At 54.0% G+C, this 21,299-nt stretch overlaps 8 protein-coding genes across 8 annotated transcripts; 5 read left to right on the forward strand and 3 right to left on the reverse strand.

Moving 5' to 3' along the window:
* Positions 1–6,299: 6,299 nt before the first annotated feature.
* Positions 6,300–8,860, forward strand: BGZ61DRAFT_593876 (short chain dehydrogenase/reductase family protein; the record flags this gene model as incomplete). Its single annotated transcript, XM_046256807.1, has 3 exons — positions 6,300–6,333; positions 7,176–7,499; positions 7,611–8,860. The coding sequence occupies 3 exons, from the start codon at positions 6,300–6,302 to the stop codon at positions 8,426–8,428; spliced, it is 1,176 nt and encodes a 391-aa protein (XP_046096060.1). The 3' UTR covers positions 8,429–8,860.
* Positions 8,861–9,156: 296 nt separating this feature from the next.
* BGZ61DRAFT_510454 (uncharacterized protein) lies at positions 9,157–9,933 on the forward strand (the record flags this gene model as incomplete). Its single annotated transcript, XM_046252065.1, has 2 exons — positions 9,157–9,437; positions 9,501–9,933. 2 exons carry the CDS (start codon positions 9,157–9,159, stop codon positions 9,931–9,933), a joined length of 714 nt encoding a protein of 237 aa, XP_046096061.1.
* A 1,578-nt stretch (positions 9,934–11,511) lies between these two features.
* BGZ61DRAFT_403438 (uncharacterized protein) lies at positions 11,512–12,878 on the reverse strand. The gene is made up of 2 exons (XM_046243104.1): positions 12,391–12,878; positions 11,512–12,221 (listed from the first exon to the last, which is right to left on the reverse strand). The coding sequence occupies exons 1-2, from the start codon at positions 12,640–12,642 to the stop codon at positions 11,721–11,723; spliced, it is 753 nt and encodes a 250-aa protein (XP_046096062.1). The 5' UTR covers positions 12,643–12,878; the 3' UTR covers positions 11,512–11,720.
* Positions 12,879–14,153: 1,275 nt separating this feature from the next.
* On the forward strand, positions 14,154–14,780 carry BGZ61DRAFT_485632 (uncharacterized protein; the record flags this gene model as incomplete). The annotated part of the gene is made up of 1 exon (XM_046249731.1): positions 14,154–14,780. One exon carries the CDS (start codon positions 14,154–14,156, stop codon positions 14,778–14,780), a length of 627 nt encoding a protein of 208 aa, XP_046096063.1.
* A 987-nt stretch (positions 14,781–15,767) lies between these two features.
* BGZ61DRAFT_464760 (Metallo-dependent phosphatase-like protein) lies at positions 15,768–17,366 on the forward strand. Its single transcript, XM_046247506.1, has one exon. It carries the CDS (start codon positions 16,139–16,141, stop codon positions 17,294–17,296), a length of 1,158 nt encoding a protein of 385 aa, XP_046096064.1. The 5' UTR covers positions 15,768–16,138; the 3' UTR covers positions 17,297–17,366.
* A 1,468-nt stretch (positions 17,367–18,834) lies between these two features.
* Positions 18,835–19,560, reverse strand: BGZ61DRAFT_369602 (heterokaryon incompatibility protein-domain-containing protein; the record flags this gene model as incomplete). The annotated part of the gene is made up of 2 exons (XM_046241963.1): positions 18,835–19,098; positions 19,195–19,560. Coding segments are annotated over 2 exons (630 nt in total), but the record flags the coding sequence as incomplete, so codon positions are not given.
* Positions 19,561–19,855: 295 nt separating this feature from the next.
* BGZ61DRAFT_485635 (acyl-CoA N-acyltransferase) lies at positions 19,856–20,548 on the forward strand (the record flags this gene model as incomplete). Its single annotated transcript, XM_046249732.1, has 1 exon — positions 19,856–20,548. One exon carries the CDS (start codon positions 19,856–19,858, stop codon positions 20,546–20,548), a length of 693 nt encoding a protein of 230 aa, XP_046096066.1.
* Positions 20,549–20,739: 191 nt separating this feature from the next.
* Positions 20,740–21,225, reverse strand: BGZ61DRAFT_369822 (uncharacterized protein; the record flags this gene model as incomplete). The annotated part of the gene is made up of 1 exon (XM_046241976.1): positions 20,740–21,225. A coding segment is annotated over one exon (486 nt), but the record flags the coding sequence as incomplete, so codon positions are not given.
* Between the last annotated feature and the right edge of the window lie 74 nt (positions 21,226–21,299).

Here is a 21,299-nt window from a genome sequence, read left to right on the forward strand (position 1 = left end):
TTTCTCCAAGTGTTCAGCATCCTATCCTCAGCAGCTGAAGCACGGTCCGTCAAAATGAGACTGTATGATGTTAGTAGGATTTGATCTGAATAGTTAGTGTGCCTGAGGCTTCTGGTCCATGTCAAGCCTCCCTGTTGCAATGGCGAATTTGATTGTTGCCCGTACTGCCTGCATGTTTGGCGCCCATTTGTCCCCGTCAGATGCTGCCTTTCCTCCCAAGAAGAACGAGAGGTGTCCCATCTTTGTCTGTGAGCATCGCAGCATGCCTTCCCGTTGCGCGGTCCATTTTGTGCAGCGGAATAGGAAGTGTTCCACTGTCTCTGATGCTTGCCCGCATTCGCAAGTGTCCGATTCCATTGCTCCTATCTTGCAGAGAAAGCTGTTAAGTCTCGCCATTCCGGTGCGGAGCTGCGACAGTAAGTCTGCTTCCTTCCTCTTCAGCGGGTCATATAGAGTACGAGTATGCTTGCCTGGCAGTGCCGTGTCTATCTGCTTCGAGAATTTCCCGACTCTTTCTGGTAGTGTTCCTGTTCGCCGCTGCTTGGTTATCGCTAGTCTTATCCTTGTGGATCTTGCTAGATGTGGTGGCACATCTGGTCTGCATTCTCCTTCTGTGGCCTTCCGGGCTGCTGCTTTGGCTTTTGGTCCCAGCGCGAAATCCTCTTCTCCTGTTGGAACCCACATCATCCGGAGAGAGTGGTCCTCGTCTTCAAGACGCTTGATATGGTCGTAGATTTGCCGTATGATCTGTTGGCCGGATTGTTGTCGTGGCCGCCGTATGGCTTCTAGTGCGGAGCGGCTGCTCGTCATGACGGTCATATCCCGCCGGCAGAGTCCAGACGGCATACATCTCAATACCATCTCTATAGCGCCTAGCTCGGCGATGTATAGGTTCAGCTCCTCCCTCGACCCGAGAGTGATGGAGTAGCTGGCCACTACCTCGCCAGCATTGTTGATCGCCGTATCTTGTACGACACCTCCCATGCCTACCATGCCCCCTCTCTGCGAGGAGCAGGTGGCAATGACTATGCCATCTACCCCCTTTGCTGCTTCCACCGCTTTCTCCCGGTTAGGGTTGCACGACATTAGTGTACGGCCTCTCCATGGCGGTAGCGCGTACTCCTGAATGATCTCCATTCCTTTAGTGGTTGTCTCCCCTTGTGCCTGAGCAATCCTCTGCATCGGCGACACGAATCGGCGACACGCTTTCACTTTCAGTGTAGCCAACGGGTGTGTCCTGGGAAGGGTCCGGAGGTTGATCCAAAACCTTGTTGCCGCTTGCGCATGCCGTTCTTGCACCGATTGGATGCTAGCTTCGGCCTCTGCCACCGCCGTTGCGACGGTCCGGAAAGCTCCCGTGATCGCCTGTGCTCCGACCATCTGTGCCTTGTCCAGCCAAGCAGCTTCTCTAATGCCACATGAGTGCGCCCACACGCTGGACGCATAGTCCATGGTGGGAGCTACTGTTGCTACGAACAGTTGTCTCGCCGTCCGCGGTGACAGCATTTTCAGTCTTCTCAAACACATAGCAGCCGAGAGCCCCTTTGCGGCAGCTCTAGCTATGTGTTCCTTGTACCGCAGTTTCGCGTCCATGACCACTCCCAGGATCTTGGCGCTCGCCTTGGGCTTGACTGCTTCCCCTTTGATCATGAACGGTGTGTCGCTAGTACTCGCGGCGTTTCGCGTGAAATGCACGATGGCCGTTTTGTCTCCTTCGAACGTCGCGCCGCTCCGACTTTCCCAGCCCAGTGCTTCGTCTATAATTGATTGGATGCCGGCTCGGTTCTCCTCTGCTGTTGGTCCCACTACCCAGGCCGAGTAGTCGTCCACGAATGCCATCGAACCACCTCTTGCGTTGATTCTTCTCTGCACCAGATCTGCATTAAAGAACAGGAACAACACCGGCGACAGCGGTGACCCTTGCGGGAGACCTGCCTGTGGCAACTCCCGTAGTTGTGACGTGTGCCCATTTACCATCACAGCGGCCGTTCGCCCAGAGCAGAAGGCATCAATCCATCTCACCAGTCCACCAGGTATGCCTCTCGCCTTCAGCCTCTCTAGTAGTCACTCTTTGAACACTCCGTTGTAGGCGCCTTTGACGTCGAAACTGATCAGACTGAGCACCCTGCCAGCCCTCCATGCCTTGTAGATCAGCTCCTGCAGCAGTATCAGTGCTTGTTCAGCTGACCTTCGCTTCCTTGCCCCGAAGTGGTTTGCGGGTAGCAGTCCATAGCTCTCCACTACATAGGATATCCGCTCTGCAATGACTGCCTCGAGTATCTTGCCCAGTGTTGATAGCAGCGATATCGGTCTCCAGGCCTTAGCCACTGTGTAGTCTCCTTTGTCTGGCTTCTTCAGCGGGATGATCTTCGCGCTCCTTCATTGGTGGGGTACCGCACCATCCCTGAGGGATGTGTCGAAGAGGTGCAAGACACGGTATCTAACCACTGGCCAAAGCTGTTTCCACACTATTGCTGGCAGACCATCGTCTCCAGGCGCTTTCCAAGGTTTCGCTGCTAGCAATTTTTCCTCAACTTCCTCCATGGTGAGGTCTGGCATGTGAACTTCCCTCCGATGCGGTCGGTCGCCTTCATCTTCAATCCTGGCCGGCAACGGCGGGAAGAACGAGCTGAGCAGCTCCTCTGCCTGCTCCACCCTATCTTCCGTGGTGGAGCCGTCTTGTCTCTTCAAAGGGGGCACCCTATCGTCCATGATGTCCTTTCCAGGTTTCAAATATTTGGCTATCTTCTGCTAGGAACTCGTCCCAATGCAGTTTCTTCTGTTTCCGGATGGCATCATGGTACTCCTTGGATGCTTCCTTGGCCCGTCTTTCCAGGTCGGGCCTCCCCTGACCTGCTCGCCGCTGTGCCCTAGCCTGATTTCGCTAGAACGTGTACACCCGCCGAAGTCTTGTCAAATCCTTCGTCCACCAGCGCTTCGCGTACGATACTGGTTGTGCTCGGGGCGTCAGCTCGTGGATCGCCTCGAGGACGACTCTCATAAACTGATCTGTCTGCTCCTGCACGCCGACGGTCCAGGGAAGCTCTCGGAGATTGTCCTCCACCCTGGTTCTGATTGCTGTCCATGGTGCGTTCTTGAACAACAGTCTTTCCGTGACAATCCGTTCAGGCATCGCGACATCGAACGTTGTTTGGATTGCCCGGTGGTCCGATCCGTGTTCTGTCGGGTGTATGGAGCACTCCACCATTTCGTTCGTCACCTCCGCCGTCGCCAGCACCAGGTCGATTGTGCTTTCCTTGTCGGGGCCTTGCCATGTCTTCGTGCCTCTCGGGAGGAGGCTGCAAAGACTGTGTTCGTTCATGAGGTCGATGATCGGATCGGCCTCGCCTTGCCTTGCCAATGGCACGTCATCTCCTCCCCATAGCCGGTCGTGTTGATTAAAATCTCCAGCAAGTATGACGTCCAGTACCATCCCTGTCCTACCCCTAAGGTCGAGGATCACCTGGTGCAGGGTATGGCATATATTTCGAAGAGCCTGGGGCTTACGTCCCGGCACATATACTGACACGACTAATATTGTTCGGTCCGGGAGTCGTATGGTGGCTGCTAAGTCCGGGGACTGTATTGGTAGCTGCTCGGCCTCCAAGTCCCTATTCACCCACAACATGCTCCGGATTGCCCATCTGCCATCCCTCCAAATCATGGGGACCATTTTGATCCATCGGGGGTGCCCCATAGGGACTGTTAATAGTTTACCGTCGCTTTTCCATGCCTGTGGTTCTTGAATTGCCACAACTGCAAAATTTTGGAGTCGCTCGTCATTCATTAGGCTTTCGTGTACTGTATCCTGTTTTCTCACATTCAGTTGGATTACCTGAAACATCCTACTCATGCCGAGTAGGGTAGAGTTTCGGGCAGCTTCTGCTGAACGACTCGTGCGGTCCGCCACAGGGTACACACTTAGGTACCTGCGTCTGGCACTCGCTATGATGGCCTTCGGCGGCGCACCTTGCACATACCCGATTCTTGCTGCACGAGAATGCCTTATGGCCGAGCTCCTGGCAGTTATAGCATTGTATCGGTCCTGTTCTCCGCTCAAACGCGCTGGTATATGCCGATTCACCAGCTGCAAGAAAGTAGCGTTCCTGTAGGAGTCTCCTGGCTTCCATTGCTCCAGGAAGGACCTTGCCTTCCTGGTCGAGAACGGCGGTACGGTTTATATTGTCAACTTTGACTGGGTACAGTTGGTCGCGAAGGACTCTCGCACCTGGAGCCTTCTTGACCTCAATAATGGTCTTGATTTTCTTCAGTTCTTCCTCGTTCCTACCGATGACCCTCAGGCGGTTGGTATTTTGTCCATCTCTAGTCACGGCAACACATCGCCAACTAGGTTGGTCGCTAGACGTTCGCAATTCCTGTTCAATGGCCCTGCGAAGCACTGCTGGTGTAGTATCTCCGATATGATCCTTGGGCACCCTGGATGTGTCTACTGTACAGAACACCGGTTCTGGGGTTGTCGATCGAATCGTGGATAGAGTTTGAGTGGTAATACTAACAGGCGTCATTCTGGCAGCATCCGCATATGTCTGGCTAGGCGATCGTGCTGCATGAGCCTCGGTCACGGTATCCAACTGTAGTCGAGTGCGCTCCAGCTCGCTGCAAACCTGGGTAAGCTGCTCTCGCACCTGCGATAGTTCCTGTGTCATCAGGGCCGTGGTCCTAGCGACTTCTTCAGCTATTCGGTCGCTAAGCTTGGTGAACTCGAGCTGGAACTCTGTCTTCATGATTTCCATTTTCTTATTGAAGTCTTGTTCCAGGAGTTGCTTCAGGTCCTGGACCGCCTCGATCACACTGTCGGCCGCCTTAGGCGTGGTCCTTTTCTTGGCTCGATTGTTGCTGGGCACCCCCTCACTGCTCTCCTCCTCCTCCCATTCCATATCACGTTCTTGTTGCTCCGATTCCATGCCCTCGTCGTTCTGGCTCGTTTGCGCTGGGGACGATGATGTTCCTCGTCCGGAACGTCCGGTTCGCGTTCCATCATGATGACGTCTGAAGCGGGGTTCGCTGCACCAGACATCCGCCAAAGGCCTGAATCTCCGCCAAGCGGCTACCAGGAATTCCAAAAGATATAAAGATCAAAAATGAGATTTCGAGAAATTATTCGTGTCTCCCGGGTTGTGTCTCGTCGGTCGTGGTGTTGTCTGAATCAAGGAATGCACTCACATTGCCGTTCAGGAACCGAAGGTTGATGATGAAAGTGCCCCATTTGTAATAAGGTGAGGAGACAATAGGGGCTTTTCTAATCAAAAGCAAAAGCCCGTGCATGGCAACAGAGCATTGCGGCTAAACTTCGCCAGTTTAGATCCACTAACTGCATGAGGAAATGTAATGGTCGACCCTGAATTGGACTATTCCATAACAGGAAATGTAATGCTCACCGATTGTCAACTTCAACAGCATGTCGCGACGGTAGTATAGATGGAAAAAAAGTGAAACTGCTTGTTTATTATGTTTTTTAAACAGTAAAGCATATATTCAATCTACATTGGACCATAAAAACTGGTTGTGGCCTTGAAAGCCTAAGCGCTGATTTCCCTCTGGATTCTCAAAGATGCTGTGGCGGGTGGGCGCCAAGCCATTCCTCCATCCGTGATGTGTGGTTCTGGTCGGGGTCTGAGTTGGGAGACATGGCTGTACTTGGGGTAGTGTTGGCACTACAAAAGCGAACCAGGGCGCATCTGATGGTTGCGTCGATATATAAGAGGCTCAGGCAATATGAGGAGCCATGGGACGGCCTGCGGGCCAGGTGTGGAGGTGGGATTGCGGGGAAGAGGTTGCAGAGGTACATCTCTTGTGAGCAGCGGTCGTCAACCTGGGGTACAGCCAACACCAGAGGGGATGCTGGGGGTAGGGCGTGGACGGAGGCAAGAATGGACGAATGTGGCTGGCGCCCTTGCCAGCCAACCGACCCGATCATGGTTGGATGTGGATCGTAGGGACCGGAACTAGAAAGGGGATGCTGCCTGTCCATCTTCATGTTAAATACTGTATATAGGATAGCTCGGACCGATTCTGTGGGGGGAAACTCGTACGATCGTGTGTGGCTCGAAAATGGAGCCGCTAAATTGGCTTGGAAGCGCGCCTTTCCAGCCTCGCAATAGAGAGCGATGAGGGCCATCATGCCCCTCTTCACCGATTTGGAAATGCCGTCATAGTTGGTGAATTTTGGAGTCAGAATGACATCACTCTCTGCAGTATCCCAAGGAAATGAAGGCAGACAACACTGCATACCCCAAAAAGAAAGTCAAAGGGATCAAAGATCGGCGCATACTGACGTCATGGTAGCGTTCTTCTGGACCTCGTGCCAGAACCGTAACAGAGTCGAGATTCGACCCCCTCCTTTTTCAAGCAAGGATCAATTTTGAGCCCCGGCAGTGCCAGGGTGCATTTCGAAGGGTCGAGTTCTGTCAGGCCGCGCCTGGTGAACCCTGCTCTATTACCCTACAACACCCGGTTTCGGCCGTCTTGAATCCAGCATTCTGTGAAGTGATTGGAAGGAGAATTCGATTGCCCTGAGAAATTATCTGGCTATACCTGCAGAATCTTGGTTGGAATTCTGTAATTGGGCGGCATCCGACCGGATCATCAGAGGCCGAAATGTCGGGCCCGGAGCGGGTGAGTCGCACCAAACGGTTTTCACCCCGCGACACACTCACTCAATTCCGAACCCCTCCTTTCGTAGGTCACCCCCAGATTTCCTAGATTTTTATCCTTGGTTATCCTTGCTTCGCCAGCTTTTCAGCTCTACAGCTGTCACTTTTCCAGGTACCCTTTGACAGCAAATCAATTGCCCTAACCCATTCCTTCTCCATTTTCTTTTGTTCTACTCTTATCATACTCTTATCCCTGTGGATTAGGAGCGATGTTGCTGCCAATGACATAATTTCCATGGAAGCTCATGACTCCACATTCCTCCTGCAATTCTTTATTCTAACCTCCATTCATCCATCAACAACCTTCATACGGCTACCGCCAACTTTACCCTCCGAGGTCGGACAAGTTTCCGAGGACATTTTGCAGGATTCACCAGCAAGGGAAAGAAGGACAGCACTGTTTCACAGGGCAGAAAAAAAGTTGAATGAGGGAGGCATTCGGAGGATATTTATAATCATGTACTGCCGTCATAGCCGACGCTGACCTTAACCCCTCCGCAGCCACACACAACTCGCCGCGATCATGGCTCCTCACCTCAGCCCTGTCGCCTCTTGCCGTCCGCCTCATCCGGACGCTGCTCGCTCACGGCGACTACGTCGTCGCCTGTTTACCGCCCCACGAGATCGACCATGAAGACCGCAGCGCCGAGTTCCGGGAGCTTGTCAACGAGTGCAAGAGCACGCGAAAGGACCGCGAGGGCTGGAAGGATCGCATCCGCGGTATTCGCTATGATGGCATCGTCATGGGGAGCTGCGGCGCCGCTGTCGCTGAGGCTGTTCAAGTCTATGGCCGTATTGATATTTTGCTGTGCTGCAAATCCGAAGGTGTGTTTTCAATCTCCGCGGCTCTCGAGGCTTACCCCTGTCACATGTCTCACTCTATAATATCGTCTCCTGAGACGACAATGAGTTTTGCTAACTAGCTTTCTACTGAAGCTGTGGTTGGGACGGTAGAGGAGCTATCAACGACTCCTTTCACCCAGAACCTCGTCCGTGATCAGTTCGAATCCATCTTCTTCTCCCAGGTCAACTTCATCAGAGCTGCCCTCCCCCAGCTCCGTTCTCAGCATACCGGACACATCATCGTCCTCACAAGCACTGGCGGTCACATTGGCACTCCTGGCATGTCAATATACACAGCCGCCACCTGGGCCCTTGAGGGCTTCTGCGACTCCCTCGCCTACGAGATTGCGCCCTTCAACATCAAAGTCACCATAGTGCAGCCGAACAAGGAGATACAATCCTTGACGAATCGCCTCACCTTTGCTCCTCAGATGCCCGCTTACGATCAAGGGCCCGAGTCAGTGCCAAGTATACGCGACATCCTCACCAACGTCCTCAACACTCACCCAGATACGGCTCTTCCTTTCCCACTGTCTCCACCTGAATCAGGACCTTCACCAATGTCACCCGCCAGCTCAGCCATTGAGCCAGATGTTGTTCCCGGCGAGATTTTGCATCGATATCCGAAGCTGCCCCCAGGCGCGGCAGACAAGCTTGTCATGGAGACGGTGCATGCCCTGTCAGCTATTGGCGGGCATGAGAACCCCCCAGCGCGACACATTGTTGGTCATAAGGGTGCCATTGCGGTGAAGGAGAAGCTCAAGACCGTGACGGAGGAGCTTGAGGATTTCGTGGAGGCGAGTTTATCGGTCGATATCTTTGAAAGTGAATTGCAAGCGGAGGCGAGGGATGGTAAGGCGCCAGAGCAGAGCCCTCAGGGACCGCCTTCGTCGACTGGCAGAAGGCCGTAGGGGTTTGGATAGGATGAGGTTGCTTATGATGTGAGGGAGCGATCACGTTTAACGGCGGATGACGACGACAACCCGCAAGTTGAGCATCGAAGAGGGCCTTACTCTTCCGAATCACGGTCGCTAGGATTATGGATTCGTCTGGTTCTACGACTATGGAACTATTTGTTGGTTGCTTGGGTTGGGAATAGAATCGGGTCTCACGTATCGCGACAACTTGGATATACCCAACATCGCCTCGGCCGGCCCGAGCTCTTTATATGCCCAGCAATTTTTGACGCTCAATTATGACTGAAGCATTCAAAGTAGTCGAAGGTCTCCTAAACCTAATTCTATATAACCATACAGACCATACAGAAAGGTGTTAGGTGATACTGATACGTTATCCTCGGGTAGGCGATTATTACCCCTATGACCCCGAAGCATGGGCGGGACATCGCTGGTTTGGGGGCATCGGCTCGCAAAAAGTTGGCTCCGGCCCCCGACGCGAACGGCGCTGTCTTTATCCAATCGTGGAGTGGCGAAGCACTAAGGCTCAGGCAGCAATGACTCCCACCGCCATGGAACACGAGTATATCATTCCCGGGGCTCTCCCATTGAGTATCTATTCTCTTGCTCAAGACGCGGAGGCGAGCTACCGCCCTTATATACCACATATTGTCACCAACACCCAGCCCGTCCAAATCCCTATTCCCTTTTCAATAAATCAGTTATTCCCGGTTTCCTTCGATATGACCCCCTTCGTCATCAACGTGACCGGCCGCTCAGAGATCCCCCACCCCGCCGAGCGCGCCCTGATCAACGTTCATGTCGCCAGCTCAGGCACCGATAAAGCCACTGTTTCGTCGCAAGTCATTTCGACCGCCAAAACCATCGAATCCCTCCTGCGCGAGCTCTCACCGCAAGCCGATTCCCCTGACGCCAAACAAGCTTCTGCCCTCCCGCACTGGTCCAAGACCTCCCTGTCTTTTACATCGCACGTCCCCTACGGCCCCCATGGGGGCCAAAAACCGTGACAATACGACGCTAGAATCGGCTTTGATATCCGCCTCAAGGAGTTTAAAGCCGTGGGTAGCTTTGGAACGAAGCTTTCCGCTCTGCCGCACGTAGAAGTTAATAATATTCTTTGGATATTGACACCCACGACGGAGAAATCATATGGTGCGCAGTTGCGAAAGGAAGAAGCGAGGGATGCGCGGCAGAAAGCGCTGGATTATTGCGAGGTGCTGGGTTGTACGAATCTGAGGCCTGTGGTGCTGAGCGATGATGGGAGATTGCCGCCTGTTATGGCGCACATGACGAACCACAATCCGCAGCAACGGCAGATGGGACTTATGTCGCAGCAGGGGCAGGGGCAGGCGCAGGTTGCACAGTGCATGGTGGGAGGACCTGCTGGATCAGGAAGTTACGGTGGCAGTCAAGGAACGAGGAACGAGGGTGAATTGGAGTTTACGCCGCAAGAGGTTAAGATGAGTATGGAGGTTATGGTGCAGTTTCATGCTGAGTAAGAACCCTGAAAATTGTGTGACTACACTTGATTTTAGTCATGGAGTTAACTGAGTGCTGACGAGCATGATATAATTAGCCCCTGTGTCACCGCATCGCCCTCAAAGAGGATGAGGCAGGAAGTGTCGGATATGGAGATTTGCTCGTTTCCCGAGAGCAATGTGACGATGGACACCCTCCGATGCAGAAGAGAATGGCTATGTAGACCCCTGAATGATCAAAGTGAGCCTACCGCCCTTGATGCTTGTGATGCTATCACCCCTTGCTCGGCGTGCTCATGCCATTGTCCTCCTTTCAACTCCACTCGGCATCTCCGTAACTTGCTCGGTTATCTTGGTAACTCCCACAGCGTCTCCATCAATTTCTTCGACGACTCAGCCCACTCTTTCTTCCAGTTCTCGTGTATAGAGTGCCATTTGTGCGAAGGGTGGAGCACGATAGCTGCAATAGACTCTGGAGACGGTGCCGTGGATCGATAGGAATGTATTTTGGTCGGTTTCGAGAAATGCATATATTTAGCCATCTTGATTGAAGGGGAGTATTCTTCAACGGATTTAATGATCCGAGGGGCGATGTTGTCTTCGTTGAGCTCTGGCCGCCTAGCCCTGGCAAGGCACATGATGCCACACCCATATGCGACTAAAACCATCGTAATATTGATAGCCTATAGATTAAATGATCATCATCAGAGATGAGCGAGAAAAGAATGAGGAGAGAAATTAGACGATGGGACCCCTTAAAGAAAGCAGGGAGCAGGGGTCTGAATCGAGGACCCTGTCCCAAAACTGGCCCTAGTCTGGTGGACCAGATATAGATATGGGATCCACAATACCACGTCTATGGGAAGAAATGCATAGTCTACAATAAACCTCAAGACCTCACAAACCAAACTGGACAGTCGCAACACTCCATAACTTTACAAACCCCACGCTCCTGCCCGTCTCTTCCCAAGAGCCAGGGGGACATGAGATCGAAGCAGGGGAGCGCATGGGAGACATCATGAAGATGCCAGGGCGAGCCGAAAGGTTGATGTTTGGCAAGTTACTGGCCGAGATTCGTATGGCTTTCGAATGTTATCGTTCAATGAAGGCCGAGACGGGTTCTCAAAGGCCGCAAACACCTCTTCCGATGTCGCCCCTTTGATGCTGCTGTCAAGGTCGCGAGCTCCGCGCAGTCTTGACGTCACGTCTGGGTCGTGCCCAGCCGGCCGGACACGGTTTCATTGACAACCTAAGGCATCCAAAGCTACGGTACATATTGTGCTACCTCCGTTCCGGCGATACCCGCCACTCGTGCATCTCGAACTCGATCGTTTTGCTGATGCCATCACCGGGAGTGGCGGCACCCTTCCGCGCATGATCGCCGCCAACTACCTCGGTCTTCGTGACCGCAATGGCCGCGGCCCCGTCGATGATGAATTCCTGGGAGCTGGCGCCGTCGCTGGACGGCTTCCCCCGGCCAGAGGCCTCGACGCTCCGCTCGACGTTCCGCATGGAGAGCATGTCGATGTCGTCGTCGTGGTCGCTGACGGCTTTCTGCGTTGCTGAGTGGTGCAGTTTCCTGGACCTCGCCGTTGTCGCCGAGTGGTGTACCGCCGCAGCGCCGCGACTTTGCGATCCCGTGCCGCCGACAATGTTGTGGCTTCCCGTGCTGCTTCATGGGCGAAGACGAGGCGCGAGGCGAGGATGTCTATGCTGTTTGATTGGGGGGTCAATAGGGTGGTAATTCTTGGTGTTGGTGTTTCCAAAGAAAAAAGAAAAAAAAAGGGCCCGGAGGGGGGGAATAAAACTTACAACATTACGATGAGAAACAGACACTCCAGCGTGTACGCAAACCGATCCAGCTGGCCCGCCACCCCCTCTGCGCTCTGCGCCGTGTTCTGGAACGAGTACGTCACAGCGCGCATGACGCCAATGAGGGCCAGCGTGGCGAGGCGGATCTCCGTGCTGCGCATGAGGTAGCGGAACAGCTCGCCGCGCCCCAGCGTGGTCGTGACGGACGTGCGGCGTGCCGTGCGGAATGTCCTCAGCAGGAAAACGGCACTCGCACATTCGACCACCGCGATGGCCATGAAGTATCCCACGTGCAGGTGGTCGACGGTCCGCTGCAGGGATGGGGAGTGGTTGTCGTCGAGGATGAAGCGCACGCGGACCACCATGATGCCGAGGCGGACGGCCGTGATGACGAGAACCACCGCCCAGAAGAGCGACATGAACATGGTGCGCTCAACGCCGCGGAGGACACGGGCCAGGATCGCGTAGCTGTAGAAGGAGAGTCCAGCTTCTTGAATCTGTGGGGAGCGGGCCGAGCAGGCCATTGCGTTAGCCGAATTGCAACATCGCCGGTTTGGATTGGCACAGGATAGGACGGGAACGGAAGCAGGGTTGCATTAAGATGGAAGGACGGGAGAGGGAAACAAAGCCGGCTCCCCTTTACCCGGACCGCAGCGTCGCACTCACCAGCCAAGCCAGATCCGCGAACGCGGAAGCGACAGTCGTGTTGACGGCGGGGTAGGCAGCGTAAAAGGCGTAGTAACACAAGCCGTTGGCCAGCGCACACGCGGCGGAGACGACAAGCGGCACGAGGACGACGACCGAGAACCCGCCCGTGATGCCGGCGACCATGAGGCCGACAAGGACGTTGTTGAGCCCGATGGTGCTGAGGATGGCCCAGCTCAGCTCGAAATATGCCGGTATTGCGGTTGATGCCATGGTGTTGCACTGACGAGTTCGGGTGGTTAATCAGCGTCGATGGCAGGGAAGCCCTTTAGGCTTTGCACCGTCGCCGCTGTTAGGTATCAGCCAGATGTCATTGTTATCACAGGGAGAGAAATTTTGGAGATGATCCTCCCGGTCGGGACAGAGACAGTATTTAGTCTTAAGGGTTCGGGGTAGAGAGACCTAGGACCGGGATCACTGCCTCCGCTGACCTACGGTGCCGGGGAAATGTGGGGAGGAGGCGGCGAAGACGGAGAGCCGTTCTGATTGTTGAGACCGGGATGTGGATACTATGTAGTGAGCTGTGCTCCTCACCCAGATATGTAACTTACACCTTTTTAATATGATCTGCAACCTTTTCGTTTTATCACTGATCCAACGTCGTACCCCATGACTAGCCAATTTCACCTACCGGGTGGAAAGTTCCGGTGTTTCATACCTTGCAAAGTGGCTTGCCGCTAGTTAGTTCTCTTGCGTTGATCATAGCTGCTATTGGTGTTCTGCACATCGGCTCTTGGGGTTGTTGGGAGGAAGTAAGACGAAGCTTCCCGAAGGTAACCTGGCCGTTCACCAGAACCTGCTCTAACGTTAGTGCGCATTATGGTAACCCCACCTAATACCTCGGTTTGTGCTGCGTGGTCACCAGACAAGTGAGCATCCCTCAAGTATTTACAGTGCCGGTACCGGTACCAAAACCGAGCTCCACACCTGCCAAGCCATGACACAAACGCGACCCCAACCGCGTTTGGACCATGGCTAGCCACAACGGATCCCAGCAGCTGGGTACGCTCGTTGCGGAGCCATGCACGCAGGAGATCTTAAAGGCAATCATATAGGGCTGCTACGTGGATGTTGGTGGGGGGTCCCCAATAGCCTGGCGGACCTGGAGGTCCAATTGCTGCAATAGGAGGGTTCTAGAATCACTTTCTCTCCTGGAACTTCAACTCCAAGACCAGCAGCGCTGGCTCCCAGGGGTGGAGATATGAATTGGCCTCCGCGAGCCAAAACTCCCATACCATCTAGGTAAAAGACGAATGCTGCTGGGACTTGTCACTATGTCGACAGACTTAGATACCAAAGTTGTAAAGGTTGCATGGGGACCAAAAGGCCAACTTAGATGACATCACGCCCATCGATGGTTGGCCATGCCAAAACTCTATCTTGGTGTACTCCGTAGCAACATTTAGACCTAAGTTCTCAAAGGAGGGTGCACAACTGTCGCGTGACTTACTGCTATGCTTGGAAAGCTCCGCAGCCCGAACTCGTAGCATAGCAGTTCAGCAGTACCACAATTCACGACATAATGGCATCATGCTTGTCGAGACGCCTCATCAAAGATCTACATCTGTTGTCGAGGGGCTCTAAAAAAGGCGTCACGATGCCTCTCCTCATCTCCTCTCCGCATTATTTCGCATGTTCGCGTTGGAGAATTCCAGTGTGAGGGTAACCATGAGAAGTCAAGCACTCCTTTTCGTTATTCTGCTCGCGCTCCCCTCCTTGGGAAAATGAAAGATGAAATCCACCTTCAATGGTCGATCTGCGAACCAAACCCACAGATCGTGCTCCAGAAGCTTAACGAAGAGGGTCGCGGTCCGCATAAGCAAAGTCCGATTACTTACTACGACACCGACCGCCCCATTTATGCCCAGCAAGGGCTCATGTTCCGGACGAAAACCAGGAAGGGTCAAGAGACCTCCTTGATCAAGGTCCGTTTCCCAAAGGTAGTTTCGAATGTCCCAGAAACAGCAGACTGCGTTTGGGATCGTTACGGCGACAAGACCTCCTACACCTGCGCAAAGCTATCCCCTATACGTGGGACGAGCCTCTGGAGTGATGAACAAGTCCGCTTCGCTGAGCATTACCGGAGTATTGACTGGAAGGATATTGTTGCATTTGGCCCGTACTTAAATACGAAATGGAAGCTGAGGATCAAAGGATATAAGGCGGTGTTCGACGATGTTGTAGCCCGGTCGCACCACCTGATGGAGATTGAGGTGAAGGTGTCCACATCCGAGGGCGATGACGTTTATCAGATGGTCACCAAGTACCTGAGAAATCGCGGAGTGGCGCTTTGTTACTATCAGGAACCAAAGACTCTGAGGCTCTTCCGCGCCTTGGGTGTTAGAGAATAGCGGAGGTTGAATATCTTTAGTTGTCTACCCGTTGATTCATGTGGAGCAAGCTCCATGGCGAACCAACTTGCAAGTTAAGTTGGCCACAAAAATCTGGAACAGTCACAAAAGTCTGGAACAATATCAGATTGGTGTGTAAATTGGTGCGTCATTATTAACCGAAGAAGAGCCGAAGGGAATTTAAGATTTCGATTTTAGCTGCGAAAGACTTTCTATGAGGTCATAGGTACTTCTTGCACTAACGTTTTTACCCCTCTTTTGCTGCTAAAACTGATGCTGTTCCAGGTTTTTATGGCTAACTTAGCTTGCCAAGTTGGCTCGCCTTGGAGCTTGCTCCACACATGAGCCAACGGGTACTGCACCAATTATCGCCAATAGTATGATAAATTACACCAAAATTGGCCCGTGCACGCGTCCTTGTCACTCATCCCACATGTAATTTATCAAATTACACATGTCGCCAAGATTTCGCTCGCTCGTTCTACATACAGCCGAGAAGTTGGCCAAAGAAAATGGTAGCTAGAGTTGTCCAATACATACTTGATTCTCAAATGGGTGAACGATATTCAAGCCTGGACTGCCAAACGCTTAGGCAAAGGAGCTTAAAGCAGCTTCTTGACCAGAAATAACATTTGGGATCTGATTTGCATATTCACATGATCAGGGCCCGTTTTCGGACTCTGGCTAGCCTGTATTCTTTGGTATCAGTCGACCTCATTCTTGGTTGCACCTCCCAAAATGTGGCATTATAAACTTCGTCACAGTGGTCCACCAGTCACTTACGGCACCGTTCCCCACGTCATCTTCCTACTTCTCCCATCGCGTGTCTCTCCCAAAAACGCCGTTCGAACCATTCACGCCAAAAACTGCCAAATTCCCAGTCAATGATGGCATTGATCTTCAGCGTTCTTACGTTGTGTTGCCCCAGATCGTTATGGCAAAAAAAGGTACTCTCCCTTCTGCTTCCGCGGTCGCCAGCAACTATCAGATTTCCACGGCTGCGATGGAGCTGCCGGCCTTGCATGAATCCGAGCCGTCCTTGCAGCTGAATTTGGTCCCGTGCTCACCTGGCACCTGCTCCCAAGTCCCAGGGACTCAAGTCATGGCGCCGCCGCCGTCCCCAATCGAAGTCGCCGCTGTCCGCTGCACCTGCCCTTTATTCCCCGGATCCCCGACCTGTCCATTCACCACTTCTGCTTGCCTTGCATTTTCTCTTAATGCACTCCTCCTCAGCGACGACTCTACCTCGCTTGAATTCCCCATGGTGATGCAGCTTCATCCACCGACGGCGTCGCGATAGCTCACCTCCGACCCGAATCCTGTTTTCCCGAGAGGGCAACGCACCTTCTGACGACGCCATGACGACCATGTCCATCTTCCAGTCGCAACGACGCTTGGTCGTCTTCGCTTCCACCGCCTTCTTTGTCGTGAGCGTCTACCTCTGCACTACACGACTATTGGCCATGGATTTCAACCGCGAGTCCGTCTCCTCAAGTTACGAGGACGTCGAAGCCGAGCTCTCCAAGGCCGATCTCCCCATGTCTAGCGGCTCCTACAACCGGCCACCGTTCAAGGGCATTACCGTCTTGGCCGCGCTTCCCGACGAGTATGTCCCTACCACGGAGAATCAGAGGAGGATGATCGTGATCGGAGACGTCCACGGCATGATCGACCCGCTCAACACCCTCCTCAAAGAGACCGGGTTCGACAGCACAAAAGACCACATCGTGTCAGTAGGCGACATGGTCAACAAGGGTCCCGATTCTGCCGGCGTCGTCAAACGCCTCATGGACCTTAACGCCAGCGCCGTCCGCGGGAACCACGAAGACCGCGTGCTATTGGCGTGGGCAGGCTATAATACTATGGAAGGTGTCGCGGCCGACTTGGCAACGAAAGACACAGAGGTGCCTGGAGGCGAGTCCAGCGATCTGAAAACAGCACGGAGCCTTTCGTCAGAGCAGCTGGACTGGCTCAAGAGCCTACCCGTCATCCTCACCGTTGACCCGCTCAACCTGTACATTGTCCACGCAGGGCTTGTCCCGGGGATCGAACTTGAGCGGCAAGTCCCCTGGGCCGTAATGAACATGCGAACGCTCACCTACCCTACCGAGGATTTCCGCAGAAAGGAAGTAGAGAAGAAGAAGGAAGAGGAGCGAAAGAAGCAAGAAGAGGAAGAAAAGAACAAGAACTCCCGTCGCGACGAGGCCGAGCCTGACGCCGCCACCGAAGACATTGTCATCGAGAAAACCATACCCGACCACGACGTCTGGATCCCCATCGACAGCCACGACGGCGACGAGTGGACCGACCTCTGGAACCGCGAGCAGAAGCGCGTCCCCAAGTCCCATCGCCGCACCATCGTCTACGGCCACGACTCCAAGTGCGGCTACAAGGAGGATTCCTACACCTTCGGCCTCGACTCCGGGTGCGTGAAAGGAGGTGCTCTGTCCATCATCCAGGCGGTCGAAGGGGGTTGGACGCACACCACCGTGCAGGTGCCGTGTGAAGAGTCGTGAGCTTGGCGGGGGTGTGAGTAGAGCTGGATAGACAGACAGCGCATTGTATGGGCTACGACGGATTTTCGGGAAGGGAAGAGATAGACCCCAACCGGCGCATCCTGAGACGGACTCCTCCTCAAAATGTGCCTCGTGTATGGGCGGATCAAACCAACGTCGTAGAGTTCTCGGGGCAGTGTACCACACTTTCTTCTTCGGCTTTCGACGCAATTCCTCGAGTTACTTGGTTGGTGAAGAGGTGGTCTCGATGGCTGAGCCATCGACGCGAGTGATAACGAGGCCCATGTCCCTTGACTCTTCTGGCTGCCACCCCTCGCTTAGCATGATCGTACTGATGTTCTCCTCAGCCTCTCCATGACGCGATCTGACTGGCGTGCTGAGGCATAATTCCTGGTTCTTAAGTCTGCCTTGCCTATACTTGTGGAGGTGCAGCGAGTGATACCAGCTCTAGACAATATGTCAAACACACATGGGGGGAGGGGATCCAGCGATCGAGCAGGATGAGTTAAGTAGGGCAACCTGGTCAGCTTGTTAGACAAAATATGCCAAGGCATCCTCACAAAAGTACTCTATTTGTCTGTATCATCCTACAAATCCATTCCTATCTCTATTGCAAGGATCTCTTTCAAGTCTTCTAGAATATGTGGAAAGCTATGTCCGAACTCCGACGGAACCTTAACGCAAACCTTGACGATAGGATCATCAGAGTTGCTGACAGTGGTATACTTCAAATCCCATCCCTTGCTGTACATTGAGGACTTAATGCGATTGATTGAGTGTAAAGAGGTGTCAAAGGAAATCTTGTACTTCTCCTCTCGAACAAGCCTCTCTTCCCGCATGATTTTCAACGGCCCTTCGACAAAGGAGCCCGCCTTCCATGGTGTAGGTAGCGAGTCTCTGAAGGGCCTTTCTTTCAAACGCTTTACTGCTAAATATATTAGATTTATCACGGTAGATGAAAGGGCTCTCGTACCTGCTTGTCGCTTTTCACCTTCTATTCGCCTCTTTCTTGTGTCCGATGCTTCGTCGGAGGCATCCGCGTCTTCTGCTTGCCGAATACCAGGAAGAATTTAAGTTGCCAATTCGTCTCCATCGATGAATGACTCTTTCAAGACTTGCTTAGAAGCAGGCAGGGTGGCAATAAGACGCTGCTGAGCGCTCATGATATCGATCATACGAACGTGTGACGTGTCCGAAGCGGCCATTTTCGGTGACACAAAATTTTAGCACCGTCGTCAAGGCCATTATAGTTTCGTCAATCGTCGTTGAATAACTCGGTATGATGGCCGGATGCTGTCTCATCTCGTCATCCTTGTTTGCCGCGCGGTCGATCGCCCATCGTATGTAGTGTGGAACGCGGCTCTCAGCTCTGGAGAGAGGCGGTTGCGCATAAGATCTATGCCGCACAGCATTGTGCGCGAGAAGGCCATCGTCAACTCCGCGACGGGAGCGGCAAGCTCCTCGGAACTACGGCCGTGGCCGAACGCGACATGATAGCGGCCCTCAAGCCACCGGGCGAGACGCTTCTTCCTCCGCTCTCACCACGATGGGAGCCCTTCGAGTCGTTGGGCGTCCGGGGTAGAGAATAGGGACCTGTCAGGAGCCAGGCTAAGCAATTTCAGGCTTCGGCCTTCCACTAGCATCGCTATCGAGAATTGCCGAAACACAGCCTGTCTGGCGAGCGAGACCTCTTGCACCACCCACTTTCGGCGGAACCACGGCCGTGCCAGCGGCATCCAGTCATGGTCCAGGACGTTTGGCTTGCCCTCTTCCCGTAGCCGCAGCGAGTCGCGGCGCAGGGCCTGCGACGTGGCCGCCATCTCGGCCGCGTTCTCAGGGTCGAAGTCGGGAAGCAGCTGGAGCGCCTGCCGGATCGAGGCGGCCACGCCGGGCGGCACGGACCCGTACACGGGGTCGTCGGCGATGCCGAGCCAGACCAGCACGCACATCGCCTGCGAGTAGATGTCCGGCATCAGCAGCGCCTGGTCGCTCTTCTCGGCCGCGTCGGCCTGGTTGATGCGGACGGCGTCGGCCCAGAGGACGCGGGGCTGATCCGAATGGCGGAAGTGCACGAGCCCGGTGAAGAGACTGCTGGTGATGGAGAGGGTGGTGCTGTTGCATGTCACTTGACGCTGGTCCTGCGCATTGCCCCAGCAGTACGAGATAAACTCGAAGTCGGGGGTGGCGTCTAGGGCAGTGGTCACAAGAGATAGGTGGACGGGATCGGTTTCGTTGCCCGGATGGACGTGCATTAGGCGGAGTTCGTGGGGCCGTTATGGCCGTGTTTTCGTAGGTAGTGTTCGGAGCCATGTTTGATGGTGGCTGGAACGACTTCGAGATGAAGAGACCACCAGTTGTTGAGATTCAGCTGGAATCCTCCGCGCTGACGTTGCTCTCCCGTGGGTCCATTTTCGTCCTGCGACCAGCGACGATGAAACGACGGCCGGGCAGCCGATCCAGCAGTGACGTGTCCACTGACGCATCTTTGCATGAAGGAACTCTCAACGCATAAGACGGGAAGATTTTCTCGCCGACCGACATATCCACTGCTGAGCCAAGATGCCTCTGTCCTCGCGGCTGCACTTAACTAACGGTCGTAGTACCGCTGCACTACGGCAATCCTTCGTGGACCCCACAAACTGCAGTCGCAATGGCCGTGAGTATAAGATGGAGACTGCCCGCAAACTCACCTTCAAGCATGAACGCCAAGACGTCGTCATTACCCCAGCGCATCCTTATCTTGGAAAGACTCCTTGGATAACCGCCGTACATTGTGTAACTCAACAGATGAACAGCATGCCCAAAATCTCTACTCGCGTCGCTGGAGCGACAGATGCCAGTACAATTGCCACCCTTGTTCATGGCCTCCTCGATGAGCTCTGGGGCGGAGGTGGTCCCGACGTCGAGACGCTCGCTCGCACCGCGGCGACGGTAATTGGCGATCCGGGTGTGACTGCAGCAATTGCCTACGCCGACGACCAGCCAGTCGGCGTCATAACCCTGAACGAGTGCACTGCCATCTACGCGGGCGGCAAGTTCGGCGAGATCTCGGAATTATACGTCTGCCCGCACATGAGGTCGCAGAGCGTGGCACCCCACCTTATTGAACTTGCGCTATCACACGCTCGGCTGCGAGGATGGAAGCGCCTGGAAGTTGGGACACCAAGTCAACCAAAATGGAGCCGCACACTAAACTTCTATCTACGCAACGGCTTTCGAGAGCTCGGGCCTAGACTATGTCGTGATGTCTGAGCGATGCCACCAGGTCTAGTCCCCTACAGAGGACTCGATAGGACAAGAATATTTGGGTCAAGCTGGTGGCGGGGCAGGGTGGTCAATCCAAGCTCGGTACGCAGACGGAATAATAGACGCAGGAAGGAACTTCCGGAATGTGGAGGAAAACATACGTCTCCCCTGTGCATACGTAACCATATTGGATCCCCTTACCCACCATAGAAGAGCTGGGTCACGACAGCGGCGGTAAGCCGTTTCGCCGCGAATGCAAATCCCTCACCATCCTGGTTGATTACATCGCGATCTGGTTCGATCTCTGATACCAACCCTGTGATAACTTCGTCCCGACTCAACTTGTGTGGTGGCTTATACTCGATCGCAACCGTTGGAATATTTCGATCGTCAGAGGTACAGTAAATGCAGAACTGATCCGCTCGATTGCCCTTCCCCCGCGCCTTTCGACGGTGAGCGGCTCGGTTGGGGGGTCTGGGGAGTTGCGTCGTTGTTGCTCCACTGCCGTCGGTGCCTATAGACATTTGCTCTATGGACTCAGAAAGTGACTCATCGGCGTTACCAAGATTCATGTGGCTCTCGAATGTTATCATTCCGTGAAGGCTGAGACGACTCCTTAGCGACAGATCGTTATACGTCTCGTCCACCAGCTTCTGGACCGCGCTTTCCACGACATCACGCTGGGAGTTGCGGAATCCAAGCTCGCTACTAACTAGATAAAACAGGGACCTTACGTATTCCAGTTGGTATCAGGACG

This window comes from Ilyonectria robusta, assembly GCF_021365365.1.
Source record: "Ilyonectria robusta strain PMI_751 chromosome Unknown BGZ61scaffold_38, whole genome shotgun sequence".
Classification (NCBI taxonomy): domain Eukaryota; kingdom Fungi; phylum Ascomycota; class Sordariomycetes; order Hypocreales; family Nectriaceae; genus Ilyonectria; species Ilyonectria robusta.